Source organism: Zootoca vivipara, chromosome 4 (assembly GCF_965207765.1).
Source record: "Zootoca vivipara chromosome 4, rZooViv2.hap1.1, whole genome shotgun sequence".
Classification (NCBI taxonomy): Eukaryota; Metazoa; Chordata; class Lepidosauria; order Squamata; family Lacertidae; genus Zootoca; species Zootoca vivipara.
In genome coordinates this window covers 100160622-100182803 of record NC_142587.1, presented here as the reverse complement: position 1 = coordinate 100182803, position 22182 = coordinate 100160622, and the positions used below count along the sequence as shown (strand labels likewise).

At 49.1% G+C, this 22182-nt stretch overlaps 1 protein-coding gene across 2 annotated transcripts in view; it reads right to left on the bottom strand.

Annotated features, from left to right (window-relative positions):
• Positions 1 to 22182, bottom strand: part of PDE2A (phosphodiesterase 2A) — a 256545-nt gene that overhangs the window by 79090 nt on the left and 155273 nt on the right. For both annotated transcript variants that reach the window (XM_060273988.2, XM_060273990.2), the window contains exon 3: positions 20381 to 20469. In XM_060273988.2, the coding sequence (XP_060129971.2) occupies positions 20381 to 20469 (89 nt within the window). The remainder of the gene's footprint in view (positions 1 to 20380; positions 20470 to 22182) is intronic.

The window sequence follows — 22182 nt, the reverse complement described above, 5'->3', positions numbered from 1 at the left end:
TATAAATGCTGTGAAACAATAGATCATAAAACAATAAAATAATATACGCTGTCACTGTGCTCCTCTCCAGAGGTAGCTGCATTCCAATCACAGCTATCCAGAGTCTTGTTTGTGCGGAGGTTTCTCAGTTCCCCGCTGAGAGCTGGTGTTTCCTGGGAGCAGGAAATGGTCTTTCAGAGCGAAGCTCCGTGGCTGACGGCATCTGCTGTGCCTCTTGGAAGCAGAAAGGGAATGCAGAATGAAGAACCCACCAAGGGGTTACCGATAGCAGCTGGCCATGGAAACAGACATCTCTTCTGCTGGAGCATATCTGCGGGAGGCATGGCATTTCCCTCAATAACCCACAACGAGTCCTGTGTTTGATCTCCAGCCACGTTTTGATTTATGGCTGGCGAAATTTCCCCTCCTAAAGCATCTCTCAGTCCCTGCGCATCCTTATCTGCAGCATGTCGATGGAAACTGATTCCAGCCGTTCCTTCCCTCCTCAGTAGGCCTGGGGCAAGATAGGAGGAGAGCTTTCAGGGACAAAGAACATTGGAAGCAGCCTCGGACAGAGCCGGAACATCGGTCCATATAACTCATTATTGTCCGCAGACTCTATTAGATGGCGGCTTTTTCAGATGGTAGAGAACAGAGGACAAACCCACGAAGCAGCGAGACTGGAGTTAAACAAGGGTTTATTGCAACAAACTTAAAGCAAGTAGGTGTTCTCTCTCTGTGGGCAAATTCAAAATGCAACTGCTCCTTCAGCACAAACAGCAGCCAAACAGTATGGAGCTTAACAGAAACCATTCTTAAAGCTACACACACCTTTTCTGTTTCTTTGCAGAATGATTCCTAACCAGACTCAGGGTGTCAGACAGGGAGTCCTTCCCAGCCATACTTGGAGGTGCCAGGTATTGACTCTGAGACCTTCTCCATGTATTCTACCTAACCGTTTTCCTCCAAATTATGAGCCACGTGGAGAACCCATGAAGCTGTGGCTGGTCTTTGGGGTCCAGCTGGCTCAGTAATGTCCACAGGGTTTCAGAAAGGGAGCCTTTTATAACCCATCTCCAGTGGTGGCCACATTTGGCCCTCCAGCTGTTTTGGGACTACAATTACTCTCATCATCCCTGGCCACTGGTCCTGTTAGCTAGGGATGATGGGAGTTGGAGTCCAAAAACAGTGGGAGGGCCAAGTTTGGCCACCACTGCCCTATTCGAACTGTGCTGTACCTCCTTCTCCTTCTTCCACCTAAACATTAGGAAGAACTTCCTGACAGTAAGAGCTGTTTGGCAGTGGAATTTGCTACCAAGGAGTGTGGTGGAGTCTCCGTCTTTGGAGGTCTTTAAGCAGAGGCTTGACAGGCATATGTCAGGAATGCTTTGATGGTGTTTCCTGCTGGGCAGGGGGTTGGACTGGATGGCCCTTGTGGTCTCTTCCAACTCTAGGATTCTATGGTTCTTTGGAGATGATTCTTCTGAGGGTCCTCTAGTCCAACCCCCAGCATTGCAGGAATCTCAGCTCAACGATCCCTGACGAATGGCCATCCAACCTCTGCTGAAAAACCTCCAAGTCAGGACAGTCCACAACCTCCCGAGGGAGACCCTTCTCCACTGCTGGGGCCCTAAGCTATAGCATGCTTAGCTTATATGTCAATCCAGCACTGTGGCCAGGAGAGCTAGAACTGATGGCCTTCCTTGGCCATCTGGACAGGAAAAGGATTTTTGCCCAGGGAATGCTGGGGGTGGGGGGCACTAGCCAGGTGACTTCGTAGGAACGTGGCTCCCGGCTCGCAGCCCATCCCTGTGACTGATGGCACCTCGAGGGCACAGTGCACCTCAAGATAGGCTCTGCTTAATGGGCTTCCTTTCCCGGCTGTGTGAGAATAATGACGTTGCGATGGATGTCTCAGGCGCGCAGACATCCGTCACTGCCAGTGGCTACGGGGCCCTGCTTAATGGCCTGGAGAGTCATGAACTCATCTCTCCTCCAGGCCTGCCGAAGCTCTCCATCACAGACCAACGGGTTTGACGGCTCTCGGTGCCGGCCTCTCTGTTTATGCTGAGATGATCTTATTGCCTCCTTTTCTAAAAAAGAAAAACGACACAGGCCCTCTGCTCTCCCCACCCACCTTCACGCACAGCAAGGTTGTGAGGCTTTTGGAAAAGTTTCAATAGCCATGTATACCTCTGCTGTCAAAAGCTGGGTGCCGGTTGCTGCGGTACATAAGAAAAGCCCGCTGGATCAGGCCAATAGCTCCACCTAATCCAGCATCCTGTTCTCACAGGGACCGACCAGATGCCTCTGGAAAACCCAAATCAGGATTCGAACACAAGAGCAGTCTTCCTGTGGTTTCCAGCAACTGGGATTCAGAAGCATCGCTGCCTCCGACCGTGGAGGCAGAGGAGCAGCGCCGTCCAGGATAGGAGCCATCGATAGCCCTCTCCTCCTCCATGAATTTATCTAATCCTCTTTTAAAACCACCCACATTGGTGGCCATCCCTGTCTCCTGGGGAAGTGAGTCCCGCAGGTTAACTGCAACAAGGCCAGCCAAGACAGGACCAGCTTCCTGGCTGCAAATTTTCAGATTATTTTACTGCAAACAGGGTTTCATTTGCAGTACTCCGAAGACCTCACCCGCTGAAAGACTGAAGCTCTCCGCTACCCTTTCTGAATGACAAGAATGGGCGTATTTCTAAAAACCAAGATCATCTGGTGTGCCCTGGAGGATCAAGCATTTGAAATGCACATAAAAGAAACCCGAAATGCATTTTTTAAGGGAAAAGGAACCTGGTGACATAGGAATCCATTGTTTGAACACGCAGAGACCTGATGAATGAGATCTGACTGCTTGTGTTTGGCAACTGGGGATTTTGTTTCTCTTTCATAGAAGAGTGAATCTAAGTATGTACAAAAGTACATTTAAAAAAGCATAGATCTCCCCTTGGAGCAGAGGAGGAAACCCACCTTCTTCCTGTGCCTTGAATTCCAATGACATACTAACTGAACACTGGTTCAGTTTACTGCCCAGCCCTCTTCACACACGGCCTCCTTTTAAAAAGAATAAGAATTTTAAAAGCACAGCATGTACACTCATTCAGTTTTGTTCCTCCTTGGGGAAGGGGGGAGGAATTGGTTTTTGCAAAAGTTTGAAAAACAGCTCCAGAGGAAGTTGCTGTAGCCTTGTGACAACACAGGGAGGTAACCAATCAGCACTGTGCACAGCCAGCTTCAGCTGTGAGCCAGCCAATCAGGGCTGTGGCCAGCTGCCCTTCCCTCAGCAGTCACGAAATTAAAAGACGCCTGCTTCTTGGGAGGAAAGTGATGACAAACCTAGACAGCATCTTAAAAAGCAGAGACATCACCTTGCCTACAAAGGTCCGTATAGTTAAAGCTATGGTTTTCCCAGTAGTGATGTATGGAAGTGAGAGCTGGACCATAAAGAAGGCTGATCGCCAAAGAATTGATGCTTTTGAATTATGGTGCTGGAGGAGACTCTTGAGAGTCCCATGGACTGCAAGAAGGTCAAACCTATCCATTCTGAAGGAAATCAGACCTGAGTGCTCACTGGAAGGACAGATCCCTGGAAGGACAGATCACTGCAGATGGTGACAGCAGTCACGAAATTAAAAGGCGCCTGCTTCTTGGGAGAAAAGCAATGACAAACCTAGACAGCATCTTAAAAAGCAGAGACATCACTTTGCTGACAAAGGTCCGTATAGTTAAAGCTATGGTTTTCCCAGTAGTGATGTATGGAAGTGAGAGCTGGACCATAAAGAAGGCTGATCGCCGAAGAATTGATGCTTTTGAATTATGGTGCTGGAGGAGACTCTTGAGAGTCCCATGGACTGCAAGAAGATCAAACCTATCCATTCTTAAGGAAATCAGCCCTGAGTGCTCACTGGAAGGACAGATCCTGAAGCTGAGGCTCCAATACTTTGGCCACCTCATGAGAAGAGAAGAATCCTTGGAAAAGACCCTGATGTTGGGAAAGATTGAGGGCACTAGGAGAAGGGTACGACAGAGGACGAGATGGTTGGACAGTGTTCTCGAAGCTACGAACATGAGTCTGACCAAACTGCGGGAGGCAGTGCAAGACAGGAGTGCCTGGCGTGCTCTGGTCCATGGGGTCACGAAGAGTCGGACACGACTAAACGACTAAACAACAACAACATATGTAGGGTGCCTACATTCTGCATGTGCAAATGGCTTTAGATACCTATTAAAGATAAAGGGGTAAAGGGAGCCCCTGACCATTAGGTCCAGTAGCAGACGATTCTGGGGTTGCGGCGCTCATTTCGCTTTATACTGGTCGAGGGAGCTGGCGTTTGTCCGCAGACAGTTTTTCCGGGTCATGTGGCTGGCATGACTAAGCCACTTCTGGTGAAACCAGAGCAGCGCACAGAAACTTGCTGGAAACCAAAGGAGGGGAGAGGGCTCTTGGGTTCAAATCCTGCTTGCAGGTTTCCCATTACGGGCATCTATCTGGTTGGCCCTTGTGGAAACAGGATGCTGGACTACATGGGCCATTGGAACCATCCAGATGGCTCTTCTTCTGTTAACGCAGCAAGGAATCGATTTCCTCCTCTCCGGCTGCTGGTGGAAAAGATAAGGGGCTATTGTGGGCCACTTCATCATATGGAAACCATAGGCTGAGTTGACACATGGTTTCCTTTTCAGATCACATCAGTCACGACTCCGAGAGGTTGTTTTTCGGGGGGGGGGGGGAAGAATAATGATCCTTTGATCTGAGACAGAAATGTAAACTTCTTTAAAAGTCTTGTTTCTCAGTTTGCAACCCTCTGTGCCCAGAGACCTGTGCCTAGCGCGACAGGCGGCTCTCAGCGCTTCAGAATGACGACAGTTGATCTGCCTCGGTCTGTGGGCCCAATATGGCCACTTTGGATGGCCTGCATGGCTGGGATTTGTGGCAGATGCTGTTTGACAGGCAGATGATTAATTGGCTGGGATGAGTAAATGGCCTGTGGGAAGGGGGGGGGAGAGATTAATAACATGCTAAAAATCGGTCTTTGCCAACCCGGTGCTCTCCAAATAAGAGCATTAAGAAGAGCCTACTGGATCTGGCCAAAGGAGACCCAGCATCCTGTTCTCACAGAGGCCAGCCAGCTGCCCCTTTTGGGAAACCCGCAAGCGGGATTCAAGCACAAGAGCAGCAAAAGACAGCCGGAACATATCTTTCGATCGGCAGCGTGAGAAACCAGCCCTAGGATTGTGGAAATTTGGGAGGATCCTGCAGGCCGCCGAGCTGAGCTTCCAGCCCCTGAACATCAAGGGAGACTCAGAATGGACTTGCAGTTGTCTCTAGCTTTCTCCTGCCTCCTCCACTGTGGGGCTTAGCTTCTGATCTGCAAGGCCAAGGAGCTGTCCAGCACCGCCAGGGTGCTGAAGCAGTACAGCAGCTGTTCAGCCAAAGCCCCTGAGAACGCAAGGAGGTGCCCGATGGATTGCACTAAGGGCATCACCCCAATAGAGGAGTGTTCCTTTGGGGGGTGAAGTCAAAACATCAGAGAGTTACAGCACCTGCTATGGCTGGAGAGACCAATACAGGAGAGAGATGTTTTGTTGCAGCCAGGGCAGATGAAGGCATCCGGTTTGGGCTGATGAGGATGCACAAGGGCGTTCCTTTCCTTTGTGTTTTTAGGCACAAGTGTGCGCTCTCCTGGTCCATGTCTGAGCATGCACACTCCCTTTCCCCAGGAAAACCTGCTCTTCAGTGTTGAATTGGAGCAAACAGCGATTCCGGTTTCCCATGGATTGGTGCGTCCTCCAATTCAGTGGCATATAGGAGATTTCCGTGGGGAAAGTGAAGTGTGTGTGTGTGTGTGTGTGTGCTTGGACAGGGATCCTTAAAACATGGGGCTGTGCCTAGAAACGCAGCCCAAAAGCAACTCCGGGTGAGCCCTAAAGGCCCAGCATCCTGTTCCCTCTTCTGGCAAGCCCACTCTCAGGACCTGAGTGCAACAGCAATTCTGGATGGCTACAGGTTCCAACACCACCCTATCCTATCCTATCCTACCCTGGACCTATGTCCCTCCTAGTCACTGACACAAGAACATAAGAAGAGCCTACTGGATCAGGCCAGTATCCTGATCTCACAGTGACCAGCCAGATGCCCATCGTGGGAAGCGCACAAGCAGGATTCAAGCACAACAGCCTTCCTTGATTGCTTACGGTTTCCAGCCTCCTCCATTAGTATGCTTAATCCTCTGTTAAGGCCACCTTAGTTGGTGCCATCACTACTTCCTGTGGGAGTGAGTTCCATAGGTGAACTCTGTGCTATGTGAAGTTGGGTGTTTTGTTGGGGGGGGGGGAGTATGCCCTGAAATTTCCAACATTCAGGTTCATTGGATGCCTGTCCCAGAGTTCTAATATTATGTGGAAGAGAAAAGCTGTTCTCCATCTGCTTTTCCCCACACGGTTCTTAATTTTATTCACTGTAACAGCATTATGATATTGGCAGTTTTATTTCCAGTTCCTCCCCTAACAGCCCCTAGCATGTAATTTGCCTTTTTCACAGCTGCTCCATGCTGTGCCAATCTTTTCATTGACCCCAAGGTCTCAGTCCTAGTCTGTCGCTGCCAGTTCAAACCCCAGGAGCGCAGAGGTGAAATTAAGGTTTGGGGGTTGTTGTTTTCTGCCCTAATATGCATAAATTTGCACCAGCTTACACTGAATTGCATTTGCCATTTGACCACCTATCCACTCAGTTTGGAGAGGTCCTGCAACTCCCTCTTTCATTTTACCATCCTGAACAAGTTGGTGCCATCAGCAAACTTAAAAGCATGGGCACCAGAATAGATGCCAGCTCTCAAAATTCTTGGGTGCATCCAGACATATATAATTTAAGTGGTACATCTGTTGTGTTAGTTTTGTTCAGATGTTCAACCTTCTGTGAAATGATTAGGAGGAAGGAAGGGCTTGTTGCTGTTTAGTCGTTTAGTCGTGTCCGACTCTTCGTGACCCCATGGACCAGAGCACGCCAGGCATCAATTCTTCGGCGATCAGCCTTCTTTATGGTCCAGCTCTCACTTCCATACATCACTACTGGGAAAACCATAGCTTGAACTATACGGACCTTTGTCGGCAAGGTGATGTCTCTGCTTTTTAAGATGCTGTCTAGGTTTGTCATTGCTTTTCTCCCAAGAAGCAGACGTCTTTTAATTTCGTGAGTGCTGTCACCATCTGCACCCTACATATAGAAATGAGCAAACCAGGGATATTTTAGGGAGCAGGCTAGCAGGCGGGGCCCATGACGTACACCATAGGAATCTACACAACACAAAACACGGTTGCTGTATGTCGGTTTTATTCTATTTGGTTTTTATCTTATATTTTGGAAATGTACATCCAGTTTTTTTTTCTTTTAATTTTTAGGGCTTCCCCCCAAGAGAGCTAAGCTAGAGCTCATTTAGCTTATATGTAAATCTCGGCCGCTCAAAGTTGATGGGCATTGCCATTGCCCCTTCGCTGCCCAAAAGCAGCTCAGAGGATCTTGGCTGCTGCCCAGAACCCGCTGCCCAGCTCCCCTGCCTCTCTCGCCCACCACTGCTCTGTTGCAAGGTTTGGGGGCAGGGAGTGAGGCCAGTGGAAGCAAATGGATTGCATGCACACAAATGATTGAGGTGGCTCTTACCTGCGCCCCCCAATATTTTATTCAAGTTGGTGCACCTGTCCATGATCATAAGGAGAGTCCAGGGCAACTCCCCTGTGAAGGATGGCTGCAGTGTTTGGGACGTTTTCGTTGAGAGAGAAGCGAGGAAGAGGGGGCCTGGTAGAAGTGTATAAAATGGTACACGGCATGGAGAGAGAACCATAGAATCATGATGTTTGAAGGGATCCCGAGGATAATTTATTCCAACACCCGGCAGTGCAGGAATAGGCAGCTGTTCCATACGGGGATCGAACCTGCAACCTTTGTGTTATCAGCACCATGCTCTAGCTACCCGGGCTGACCAAGTTATTTGAGAGTGGGTGGAGAAAAGATTTCTCCTCCTCGCCTAACACTAGGACTGATGGACATCCAATGAGGATGAAGGCTGGGAGATTCAGGACAGACAAAAGAAAGGTCCTAGTCACACAGTGCAGAGTTAAACTGTGGAACTCCCTGCCACAGGAGGCAGCGATGGCCACCAACCTAGATGGCTTTAAAAGAGGGTTGGACAAGTTCCTGGAGGAGAGGGCTAGCAATGGCCTGCTAGCCATGATGGCTCTGCTCTTGCCTCCACAGATGGAGGCAGAAACCCTTCTGAATCCCAGTTGCTGGAAACCACAGGAGGGGAGAGTTGCTCTTGTGCTTGAATCCTGCTTGCAAGTTTCCCATCTGGTTGGCCCTCTGTGAGAACAGGATGCTAGACTAGGTGGACCATTGGCCTAATCCAGCAGGCTCTACTTATGTGCTTATGAGACAGGGTGCAAAACACACTTTGTGTTAACCGAGGGCAGCAAGGCCTAGTGGGAATCTACAACCATTTGCCTCCCTACTCACTTCCAAGAACTGCCCCCACCAGCAGTCATTCCACTTGGAAGCACCATGCAGCTTCTGTATGAAACACTGCGAAAAAGCTTGTCCCTCAAAATTACTTATTTTCCTCTTCCCTCCACATCCCCTTTTCTTTTGTGCTGTGACCTTTAGAGCACTAGCTCTTATGGTTAAATGCAAACTGCCGTGAGGGCTTCAGCAGAAAAGTGTAAGATAAAGAAGTCAGTCAGTCAGTCAATTAATAGCAAATGATGCAGCTGTTGTAAGCAAAGTTAGAGTCCACAGCCACTAAGATGGGAGCTGCGAGACAGAAGCCCGGGTTCAAATTTCGTATGGTCACAAGCTTAAAGCGAGTGTTAGGCAAGCTGATATCTCTCTGGAGAGGGGCAGGAGTTACATGGTGGCAGGGAGAGGATTCCCTCTCAGGGCCCGGCAAATTTCTTGACGAGGAGCAGAGCTCCACAGATTCCCAGAACTCATTTGGTTTTTCTGGCCATGAATGAAGTTGCAGCAAGACAGTTCCAAGCAAACTCCCCAAGCATCCCACTGCTATGGAGGACCTGCTGTTCCTAAAAGCTCCTTTGTCGAAAGATCTGAAACGTTTCAGGCAGCAATTGCAAACTCCGGGAGTCCCGGGGAGCTGGGTTAAATGTGCAAACCCCTCTCCCTGCACCGCAGTGCTAATGAAATATTCCCAAAGCACAGCAGAGGCTTGCAAATCACACCTTTTGCAGAGAACAGAGAAACAGCAACCTTATAAAAAAAAGATTGCAATTAAGAGATTAGAGAAAGCAGTTTGTTCCATTTTTCTTCCCTGACAGTTTGCTTCTTCGCTGCTAAAACCTCAGAAAAGTTGCAGGAGGGGGGCTGGCATTTAACTACAAATGGCATTGGATGGGCACACAGCAAACTCTCTTGATAATAATAATAATAATTAATAATAAATTTATTATTTATACCCCGCCCATCTGGCCAGGTTCCCCCAGCCACTCTGGGCGGCTTCCAACAAAATATTAAAATACAGAAATCCATCATACATTAAAAGCTTCCCTAAACAGGGCTGCCTTAAGATGCCTTCTAAAGGTCTGGTAATTGTTGTTCTCTTTGACCTCTGGTGGGAGGGTATTCCACAGGGTGGGTGCCACTACCGATAAGGCCCTCGGCCTAGTTCCCTGTAACTTGGCTTCTCGCAGGGAGGGAACTGCCAGAAGGCCCTCGGTGCTGGACCTCATTGTCCGGGCAGAACGATGGGGGTGGAGACGCTTCTTCAGGTCTACTGGACTGAGGCCGTTTAGGGCTTTAAAGGTCAGCACCAACACTTTGAATTGTGCTCGGAAACGTATTGGGAGCCAATGTAGGTCTTGAACCTGGGCTGTGTCACCAGCTTCACCAGTTTTTGATTGGGTGATGATGGGAAAACTTTTTTTTTTAAATGATGCTATCCGTTTTTTTTGGAGGTCTGGATGATGCCCGAAGCCCCTTGCCATTCTCGGAGTCTTGTACCCAGGGAAGGTTAGAATCTAAGAGAAAATACTAGACTGGTGGCTGGGAGTTGCCGCCAAGACCATATAACACCGGTCCTGAAAGCAGTGGCGGAGGAAGACTCCCTACAGCTAGGGGGAGGCAGCAGGCCATCTTTCAACCCCCCTCCCCCGAGTGGTACCCAGGGCGACCTGCCCCTCCCCCCCTTTGTACACCCCTGCCTGAAAGAGTTGAAAGGGGGTCCCAAGGGTCATCTAGCCCGACCCCCTGCAACGCAGGAAGCATCCCTGAGAGATGGCCATCCAACCTTGGCTTAAAGCCTTCTAGGTTGATGCTCTCATCACTTCCTCCAGTGGGAGTGAGTTCCACAGTTCAATTCTGTGCGGACGGACCTTTTCCTGCTCATCTCCTTCTGTCGGTCAGGATGCCCCCCCCCCAGGATTTCTCCAAAGATGAAAGCAAACCCTTCCCTGCAGGAGCCCACAAAGTGTGTTTCCAAGGTGAGGAAATAAACCCGCGGCCAAAACCCTGAGGGCATGGAAGGGCGGTGCAGGTGTGATACAAAACGCAGATCTGTCCGCCTTCCTTTTCATGTCGGTCTCCATTTCCAATTCATCTCCGGTTCCGTTTGATGTATTTTGTGGATGCAATTAACAGCGGCTCGCCACGCAGCTAAACGAGATGAAATATGCCTTGCTGGCGAAGGCCGGGATGGCATGAATCATCTCTGTCGGGTTTTTTTTAAAAGAATGCAAATCATAAACACACACAGAGAGACACACACGCCCTTTGAAAGTTGACCAAAAATGATCGCGCTGTATACTTGCATTTTCTCGCCTCCTGGGGTAGCGCTGCCATCCCACATGCTTAAAAAACAGCCAAAATCAGATGCGTGTTGGATTGCCAGCCTATTGTACTTCACTGCCCACATGCCTGCCCCCTGTGTGTCAATCTGGAACGCAACATGGTTCTCTTGACAGCGTTTCAGAGACGGGTTTTCCTCCGCCCCTCCCTCTCTGCAAAAGCAACAGAAACAAATCAAATCTCTCCCTCTCCCGATCTCTAATTTGTCGCTATTATTATTCCCAACATGCGCTTATTGCCATGCAGCACAGAAATGGGCCCTGCCGTTTGGGCGGAGGGGTAATTCGCCGCTTTGCTGATCGCCCATGGCGAGCAGCGATTAACCCCCAGGCGAGCGAGCGAGCGAGAAGTGGGGCCTCCCTGGTGTCCCTGCCCTTCTCCCTCTATTCGGAGAGTTTAGTGGTGGCCTTACCTCTTCATAACACAGGGAGGGGAGTGGGAGTGGTGTGAGCCCCATTTTGGCCCGTTTGATCCCTGGGGAAAGATCGCCCCTGGCATCAGAGGACTTGGGGGCTGTGAGCTATTGACACTGTTGGACTTTTAAAGAGCTTGGCTGCTGCATCTTTTGCTCCAGGTAGAAGATGGGTGATGGGGAGGCGACAAAGACACCCCTCAAAATTGGGAGGCTGTCACATCACACTGAAATTTCAGGGTTTGGGAGATTTGGCTGGCCTTAGACAAGAGGGCTGAGGGTGTTTATTTTTCCTCTTTTTTTAAAAAAAATGGACTTTTAAAGAAATGGGCGGGCAGTGGGTTTTCTGATTCCCAGGGGAGTTTGCTTGCACTTTGCACACGTGGTATTAGGGGCGTACCCAGGATCAAAACGGGTGGGGGGGGAGAGGGGAAGGAAGGAGGGAGGGAAGAGATAGAAGGAAGGAAGGAGGTGGGTGGGTGAGAGAGAGAGAGAGAGAGAAGGGAGGGAGGGAGGGAGGGAGGGAGGGAGGGAGGGAGGGAGGGAGGAAGGAAGGAAGGAAGGAAGGAAGGAAGGAAGGAAGGAAGGAAGGAAGGAAGGAAGGAAGGAAGGAAGGAAGAAAGAAAGAAAGAAAGAAAGAAAGAAAGAAAGAAAGAAAGAAAGAAAGAAAGAAAGAAAGAAAGAAAGAAAGAAAGAAAGAAAGAAAGAAAGAAAGAAAGAAAGAAAGAAAGAAAGAGAAAGAAAGAAAGAGAAAGAAAGAAAGAAAGAAAGAGAAAGAAAGAAAGAAAGAGAAAGAAAGAAAGAAAGAAAGAAAGAAAGAAAGAAAGAAAGAAAGAAAGAAAGAAAGAAAGAAAGAAAGAAGGGGCGAGAGAGATAGAGAAGGGAGGGAGAGAGAGAGAGAGAGAAAGGAAGGAAGGAAGGAAGAGGGGAGAAGGAAGGATGGATGGAAGGAATGAAAGAAGGGGTGAGTGAGAGAGGGGAGGGAGGGAGAGAAAAAAAGGAAGGAAGGAAGAGGAGGGAAGGATGGATGGATGGAAGGATAGAGCTCCCGTCTATCCCCCCCCCAACTCAGGCTGCTCCTCCCCCCTCCCCCATTCCAGTCGCTGGCTGCAGCCGCGGAGGGGGCGGAAACAGCCCGATTTCCATAACCCGCAGTGACTTTTCCCCTTCAGTTTTAGGAGGGGAAAAGTGCGGGTTATGGTCCGTAAAATACGGTAATTCCTTTTTTATGCTTGTGGGGCAGCTGCCCCCCTGCCCCTCACTGGGTACGCCCATACGTGGTATTATTTCTCCCTTCCCAAGGGGAAAGGCTGTAGTTCAGCGCCAGAGCAGTTGCTTCGCAGGCAGAAGGTCCCAGGTTCAGTCCCAAATGACATCTCTATGTAGGGCTGGGAAAGTCCCCAGTCTGAAACCCTGGAGGCATTTAGGCAGGAAGAACCAGCTGCACAAATATAGGATGGGGGGGGGCGGAAACACCTGGCTTACTAGCAGCACATGAGGAAAGGATCTAGGGGTCTTGGTGGACCACAAGCTGAACATGAGTCCACAGTGTGATGCAGCAGCAAAAAGGGCTAATGCTATTCTAGGGTGCATCAACTGGAGTCCAGTGTCCAGCTCAAGGGAAGTCATAGTCCCACTCTATCTATTCTGTCTTGGTCAGACCACACCTGGAGTCCTGTGTCCAGTTCTGGGTGCCACAATTTAAGAAGGATGCTGACAAGCTGGGATGTGTGCAGAGGAGGGCGACCAAGATGATCCAGGGTCTGGAAACCAAGCCTGATGAGGAACGGTTGAAGGATCTGGGTATGTTTAGCCTGGAAAAAAAGGAGACTGAGAGGAGATGGGACAGCCATCTTCAAATATCTGAAGGCCTGTCACATGGAAGAGGGAACAAGCTTGTTTTCTCCTGATCTGGAGGGTAGGACTCGAACCCATGGCTTCAAGTTACAAGAAAGGAGATTCCAACTAAGCATAAGCAAGAGCTGTTTGACAGTGGAATGGTCTCCTTTGGAATCTGGTGGACTTTAAGCAGAGGTTGGATGGCCACCTGTCCTGGATGCTTTAGCTGAGATTCCTACATTGCAGGGGGTTGGACTAGATGACCCTTGGGGGCCCCTTCCAACTCTATGATTCTATGAGAGCTTCTGCCAGTCAGTGTAGACAATACTGAGCTAGGTGGACCAAAGGTCTGACTCACAGAGGGCAGCTCCCTATGGCTGAGGAGGGGCCATGGCTGGATAAGATAGCATCCTTCTTGCAGGCAGATAGTCTCAGGTCCAGCCTCCAATGGCATCTCCAGGTAGGATGGCAAGGCCCCCCAAAGCCTGCACAGATGCTGCCGGTCAGAGCAGGCAGTTCCAAACTAAGTGGACTAAAGGTTCAAACGTCTATTGCAAAAGAAGCCAGATGCTGTTAAAAATGGGAGGCAAATCTGGGCATCCCTGAAAGGAGGGGAGCGGTTTCAACCAGATGCCAAGAAAGGGTGGAGAAGAAATGAACTCCCCCCCCCCCCACTCCTGCAGCCTTGTCTGCTATCTCCAGAAAAGTGCTGAAAGACCCTGTGAGCAAACAGACCTTCAGGCCATAAACCTCCATGTGTGCAAGGCTATAAAAGCACAAGAAGCGTCCTGATAAGCAAACATTTGCCACTGGAATGGTGGTTGTGCCACTGAAGGACTGTTAAAATCTTTCTTGCAGCCGTGCCCCAGTGCAATGCCTCTGTCAAGGGATGCCGCCCTCCATTCCTTTAAGAGTAATTCACGGCCTCGGTCCTGTATACTTGAAGGAGCATCTCCACCCCCATCGTTCGGCCCGGACACTGAGATCCAGCACCGAGGGCCTTCTGGCAGTTTCCTCGCTTCGAGAAGTGAAGTTACAGGGAACTAGACAGAGGGCCTTCTCGGTAGTGGCACCCGCCCTGTGGAACGCCCTCCCACCAGATGTCAAGGCAATAAGCAGCTATCCTATTTTTAAAAGACATCTGAAGGCAGCCCTGTTTAGGGAAGTTTTTAATATTTAATGCTGTATTGTTTTAATAGTCTATTGGAAGCCGCCCAGAGTGGCTGGGTAGACTCAGCCAGATGGGCAGGGTACAAATAATAAATTATTATGATTATTAGCCAGCTAAGTTGTTTGCTCCTGTTTGGGCTGGCGGCCCTGGAATCTCAACCTGCGATGGAGAGATGGCGCAGCTTGCACCAAGGTGCCAGGGCAAGCGGCAGCTTTTATAAGGCCAGTGAGACTCAGGTGGGCTCCTTCCGTCATCTGATCCTTCCTAAGCTGGTGGTTGCAGTACCACCTGCTGGCCACATGCAGCGGTGGCGCTGCAACATAGCCAACATTCATATTCCCTGATCCTGCCATGGCAGTGTGCGGTTATAGGAATCTGTTTGCTAGGCTTATCAATCAGTTCTTCCCTAAGCAGGGAGTTTCTGCTTGCCCAGCCAAGGAGGCTTTGGGACCCTCCCGACCAAGGGCAGCTAGGAGCAATTGGACTTAGCTGGGCTGTAGATTTTAACCTGCATTGCAGGGGGTTGGGCTGGATGACCCGTGGGGCACCTTCCAAATCTACAATTCTATGATTCTAACATACGCCGCCCCCCCCCCCGGAGTCTTAGGGAATCAAGGCTTATGAGGGAAGGCAGAAGAAGTTGTGAATGCTTAGCCTGAAACAGGGAAGACTAAGACACAGCATAGAATCATAGAATCATAGCGTTGGAAGAGACCACAGGGGTCATCCAGTCCAACCCCCTGCCAAGCAGGAAACACCACCAAAGCATTCCTGACAGATGGCTATCAAGCCTCTGCTTAAAGACCTCCAAAGGAGGAGACTCCACCGCACTCCTTGGTAGCAAATTCCACTGCCAAACAGCTCTTACTGTCAGGAAGTTCTTCCTAATGCTTAGGTGGAATCTTCTTTCTTGTAGTTTGAATCCATTGCTCTGTGTCTGCTTCTCTGGAGCAGCAGAAAACAACCTTTCTCCCTCCTCTATATGACATCCTTTTATATATTTGAACATGGCTATCATATCACCCCTTAACCTTCTCTTCTCCAGGCTAAACATACCCAGCTCCCTAAGCCGTTCCTCATAATGCATTGTTTCCAGGCGTTTGACCATTTGGGTTGCCCTCCTCTGGACACGTTCCAGCTTGTCAGTATCCTTCTTGAACTGTGGTGCCCAGAACTGGACACAGTACTCTAGGTGAGGTCTGACCAGAGCAGAATACAGTGGTACTGTTACTTCCCTTTATCTAGATGCTATACTCCTATTGATGCAGCCCAGAATTGCATTGGCTTTTTTAGCTGCTGCATCACAGATGCAGATGGAGCGAGCTTGTTTTCTCCCTGCTCCAGAGGGGAGGACCTGAACCGATGGATTCAGATGACAAGGAAGGAGATTCCAACTAAACATTAGGGATAATTTATTGACAGGAAATGCTGTTCGACAGTGAAATGGGCTCTCTCAGAAGATGGTGGGCTCTTCAGCACTGAATGTTCTTAAACAGAACTTGGCTGTCCAACAGTAGAATGGACCTCCTTGGAAGGAGACCTCTCCCTCCTTGGAGGTTTTTAAGCAGAGGTTGGAAGGCCACCTGTCAAGGATTCTTGAGCCGTGTGACTCCTGCATTGCAGGGGGCTGGACACATGGCGTCTCTTCCAAGTCTACAATTCTATGTTTCTAACCTAAGGCTCTAAGTTGAACACTGCTTGTCTGTTTATATGGTCGATTTGCAACTTGTGTGGGGCTTACATCCTCGAACCACCCCCTTGGAACCGCCCCATGTGAGCAACCTTACCTTTCCTAACCTGGTGCACTGGAAAGGTCTTCCACCCTATGCACGGCAGAGCGCTTTTAAGTTCACCTCCTTGCTTAAGAGGCTCTGGAAGGCTCTCACAAGACCAGCCAAGATCTCATGGGATTCGCTGGATGTTTTTAAGCAGAGGCTGGATGGCCACCTGTCACGGATGCTTCAGCTGAGATTCCTGCATTGCAGTGGGTTGGACTGGATGACCCTTGGGGGTCCCTTCGCAACTCTACAATTCTATGATCTCACGAGAGCCTCCCAGAGCCCAGTGTGCCAGTCTGAGAGCTGCAAAGGGGCAGGGTGTGTCCAGGCTGACTCCCGGCCGACGGAGGCTGTCTTATCCTCTGGCACTCTGAGGCAGTGGCGCAATATCCACGGAAAACAATTTGTCTGCCTGCCGCTGACTTGTTTGCAGTAGATAACAGCCAGGGGCTGTAAACAGCCTGGGGAGGGCATTAATCTGCCGCTGGCAACTGGCACCTCTCCCAGACTGGCTGTCGGGTTGCAGCCGAGTAGCCGCAAGCACACCAAAAAGGGCTGGAACTTAGGAGGAGGAAGCAGAGCAGCTGCCTCTGGTCATTTAGGAACTGTAGTTTATGCAGCGCTACAGATGCTGGCGCTGTTGGGAATTATAGTGCAAAGGGCACCAGGATGGGAAAGCGTTCTCCAAACCTCCTCGAGGAGTTTTCAGCTCTTAAGATTTCTCCTTTCCATCCTAGTACCGCAGTCAGTGCAATAGAGCAGGGCAGCTGAGCCGGCATTAGCTGTATATGTAGTTTAATCAGCGAAATAGAGTAAAAGATTTTGAGTCATGGGGGTGTGGAGAGCATGAAATCAACAGTGCTGAATAGGTCTTTTGGTTGGTATTTTGCTAATGCTGTTAATTATTGTTTCATAGAATCATAGAGTTGGAAGAGACCACAAGGGCCATCCAGTCCAACCCCCTGCCGAGCAGGAAACACCCTCAAAGCATTCCTGACAGATGGCTGTCAAGCTTCCGCTTAAAGACCTCCAAAGAAGGAGACTCCACCACACTCCTTGGCAGCAAATTCCACTGCCGAACAGCTCTTACTGTCAGGAAGTTCTTCCTAATGTTTAGGTGGAATCTTCTTTCTTGTAGCTTGAATCCATTGCTCCGTGTCTGCTTCTCTGGAGCAGCAGAAAACAATCTTTCTCCCTCCTCTATATGACATCCTTTTATATATTTGAACATGGCTATCATATCACCCCTTAACCTTCTCTTCTCCAGGCTAAACATACCCAGCTCCCTAAGCCGTTCCTCATAAGGCATCGTTTCCAGGCCTTTGACCATTTTGGTTGCCCTCCTCTGGACACGTTCCAGCTTGTCAGTATCCTTCTTGAACTGTGGTGCCCAGAACTGGACACAGTACTCCAAGTGAGGTCTGACCAGAGCAGAATACAGTGGTACTATTACTTCCCTTGATCTAGATGCTATACTCCTATTGATGCAGCCCAGAACTGCATTGGCTTTTTTTCGTTGATTGTAAAGGCCGTCTTGATTTGTTCATCATATAACAAGGCTTTTGCTTTAATTGTGATATTTAGCTTATTATTTTTAGTTGTTGCTTTGTTTGCAGTGCTTTATAGATTGCAATGGTTTTACCGGTGATTTGTTGATTATTCCGTATGATTTGTGACGTATTTGTGATGCCCTATAATGTTCTACCTGTTATTTCTCATAGAATCACAGAGGAAACCTGAGGACCATCTAATACAGGCACCCCCAAACTCGGCCCTCCAGATGTTTGGGGACTACAACTCCCATGATCCCTAGCTAACAGGACCAGTGGTCAGGGATGATGGGAATTGTAGTCCAAAACATCTGGAGGGCCGAAGATTGGGGATGCCTGATCTAATACAACCCTCTGCAATGCAGGAATGTGTCAGAACCACACTCTAACCAACTAAGCCAGGCACCCCCAAATTTCGGCCCTCCAGATGTTTTGGACTACAATTCCCATCTTCCCTGACCACTGGTCCTGTTAGCTAGGGATCATGGGAGTTGTAGGCCAAAACATCTGGAGGGCCGCAGTTTGGGGATGCCTGGTTTAAGCTATTATAAGGCGCTTTGGGAATCATTTGAATGAAAAGCGGCATGGAAATATAATCGATTGATCAATCCATCAATCAATCAATCAATTCCTCTTGCTTTCTGGTCTCAGTGTTGGTGTAATAGTTAAATGCATCAGTCTATGGCCTGGGAGACCAGGGTTCAAATCTCCACTCTGCCACTTGAATCTCACCGGGTGAGAAAAGGTAGGGGATTAGTAAAATAAGTAAATGAAATCAATAGCTACTCAAGAAGGCTGCCCTCGACCTGCAGTGGCTTTGACCAAGAAGACCGCATATTGTGCTTGGGTTGAACAGACCCTTGACCCGTTCTTGGCAGGCTTTAGCGAAGGGTTATAAAGCTTCGTATCTTGTATCCACACAGCGAGAGTGCCTTTATGTGCACCTATCTATCTCTGTGAGGTCACTGAAGTAGATGCACTTTATTGGTCCAGATGGGACCGGGTGGTGAGCCAGAGAACATGCCAGCCTAGTGAATCATAACTCAGATAACAAGTTATTTTGCAGAGGGAGAGCCATCGCCTTCCCCATAACTGGTTTGTTGACGGTGGCAAGTTGATTTGCAAGTGATAGACCGGCAGCTGCAGATAAAGCAGGGCAATTTGGAATCCTTATGGGCAGTTTTGCATCCTTTCCTCTTTCCAATAGAAACACAAAGCCTCTAATAAATAATAATAAAATAATAATAATAATAATAATAATAATAATAATTTATTTGTACCCTGCCCATCTGGCTGAGTCTCCCCAGCCACTCTGGGCAGCTCCCAATTGAGTATTGAAACAATACAGAATTAAATATTAAAAACTTCCCTAAACAGGGCTGCCTTCAGATATTTTTAATAAAAAGAATTAAAACCCTCAATAACGTTTGGACGAAAAACAGATTTAACAGTTACAGCGGAGGAGCAGGTTTGCAACCCCCCCCTTCAATGCACATGCATTTTTTTCCTCACCAGGGTCAAGCTAAAAATAAGCAGGTTTTTCAAATCCGCTGCAAAAACCAGCTGTGAAGGCTGCCAATTGGCTAGCACCTGTGACGTCATGCAAACACCTGAGCCGCGTTTGTACATTCTCCAGTCAATATGGAGAATTCTCTCTGCTCAGTATGCATAGTGTCAGGGTTTGTTGTGACTACTCTTGAGTAGCGACCTTCCACATGCTTGTCTTTCAGACGTTTTTATTGGTGCACATTATTTACAGTGTAACAGATTGCTCATTTCATATCTACCCGCTCGCGTCAGATTCCCGCACTACCCCCTTCTGCGTTCGGGACCAGCATAAAAGCCTCGGAACTGAGAAGCGCCTCCCTTTCCTCCTCCTCCTCAATTCCGGCGTCGGGGGGGGGGGACGGGTCTTCTGTCTGACCTATTCCTGCCCACTCTTTCCGCCTCCCTCTCTTCCTGCCTATGGAGCAGGGGCTCTTTGATGTTGCCAGAGCCCTGGCACTCCCTCTCCGTTTCCTGACTCACCCCTTCAGACCCCTCGCTCTCATGACTGCTTGGAGATGGGCTGCTTCTGATGAGGGGGGAGGGTTCTCTATAATCCCTCCCCCTTACACATAGCCTTCAAGAAAAATGCCCTTTCCCGGACCTGGAGTTCAGAAGTGTGTAGTCTGTGGCACCCACCCCACAATCCCAATCTGTCTTAAAAAAGGGGGGGGGGACACAATCAGAAACCACCACCAGGAATTAGCTGTTATGAATTTGACTGACACAGCGGTGGCTGAGTGAGCTTGTGAAAGGCAAAAGGCTTTTGTGAAAGGAAATTTGAGAGCGATCAGACTGGCATGTTCACCTTAAGACCGAGAGGGAAGAAAGCAGAAAATGGGCTGAAGTTGTTGGGGATAATTTTTTTTTTGTATTAGAGTGCAATCATAGAATTGTAGAGTTGGAAGGGACCCCAGGGGCCATCTAGTCCAACCCCCTGCAATGCAGGAATCTCAACACGCTGTTTCCCCCCCCCCAACCATACCACTTTGAAACCATACCAGAACCAGCTTAGCTTTGCCAATTTGCTAGCGGTTTCATTGCTAGGACTATATCTGTAGTATATGAAAAGATGGGGAAATAGCAAGAACGTTACAGTTGGTGCACTCTCTTCCTCGACCAATAAAATCAGGATCACATTCTCCGCTATAGCACAACTCTTGAAGAATATGGTAATGCTGGTGTTAAACTGCGATCTCTTTATATGAAATCCAACCCCCACCCCACCCCCCACATAGAGATGATACATCTTACCCAAGCTTTCCCTCCTGTGGCAACTCATGGGGTGGGTCATTGCACGTCAGCCGGGTTTCCCCATCCAGGAGGTAGACATACACTCTTTCCTGAGGGTTAAAGAGTACGGATTGTTATGCCATTGTAAGAATAAGTCACAGTGACTAGCAATTAGCTACTGGGCTAAGTTCATGGTGCTGGTTTCGGTGAATAAAGCCCAGTACAGCTTGGCACCAGAACACCAGAAGAGCCCTATCTTCCTATATACATAAAAACGTAAGGCTGTCGTCACGCAGCACCCTGTTATGAAATTTAAACTGAGCAACTGCGCTGCAGAAAGCACGCTGAGGAGACTACACATTCTGTGCATAATTAAGAGAATGCAAAATAAATCTTCAGCTTGGTTTTAATTATAGAAAATAGCAGAAGTTACATTAACACTACAAAACCCCACCCACCAGGCTACTGAGAGAGGTACGCAATGTTTCTTATATATTATATCCAATTGCTGACACAGCTTCATTAGCACAAACTTAATATCACCTGCTGTACTGCCCCACAGCTGCAAGACTTGTTGTTGTTGTTTAGTCATTTAGTCGTGTCCAACTCTTCGTGACCCCATGGACCATAGCACGCCAGGCACTCCTGTCTTGCACTGCCTCCCGCAGTTTGGTCAAACTCATGTTGGTCAAACCCATCCCCTTCACGGATCAATGCCTTGTCGTGGCGAAGGGGCTTGAATAACTCAGAGAAGCTATGAGCTATGCCATGCAGGGCCACCCAAGATGGACAGGTCATAGTGGAGAGTTTTGACTAAACGTGATCCACCTGGAGAAGGAACTGGCAAGCCACTCCAGTATCCCTGCCAAGAAAACTCCATGGACAAAGACAACTGCAAGACTAGGTCATGACATTTGCGTGGACAGGTGGAGTCCCCCAAACCTCCAGGCGACCCCCCGAGCGGAATAAATACATGAGACAACGTGCTATGGGATTCAAATTGCCCACAACTTTATTCAAATTCAGATGTAGGGAGACCTTGGCTTCAGGCATTGGGCGTTATTCTTCCCAGTCCCCAGCCAGGGTTCTGAGAGGCTTCGGGGTCATCCACATGTATGGGGGTTGGGGCTGGCTCTGGAGAATATACGTTCAAGCAGAGAGAGCCCGCCCCCTGTTCGCTGCCGCTGGAAGGGGGAAGTGATGATGCCTATTGGCATGGTCAAGGCTTCCCCCAATACCCTGATCTTGTCGCCGCAAGGGGGGTGAGGTCTCCGCCTCACGCACCTCCCTCTAGGAAAATCGCCAAAGAATTCCGCCCAAGGCCTGACACCGCCAAAGTTGTGACGTATTGCAACGGGAAAGGCGAAACCTGCCAATGCAGGGAAATTCCTTTCAGACCCTTCAACAGCGGCCTTGACGTAGCAGCGCCTGAGAACCTGTAGAGAAAAGGTTAACCTGCAAAAGAACATGAATGAAGGGTGTGGAGAGTGGGAGAAGCTCTGGAACAAACTGGTGCTTGGAGGTAAGATTCAAATGCTATTGTCCGAGCCGGTTTGTCCCTCCCCTTACCTGGCCATCCCCTGGCAACACCTCCCCAGGCAGGATTGGATGCCAGGCTTGGGTAGGCGGAGACCCCTGGCATCCTACCTGGGAAGGCGGGGCCAGACCTGAACTTCCAGGGAGCGCCCTCCACGCAAAAAGTGCCCCACATTGATGTGTGGAGCGGTCATTACTTCTGGCTTTTAAAGAGATACACATCTTGTGAAACAATAATGAACCTTAAACCTTAAACCATTCAACACACCCAGTGGAGGATTTGCAGT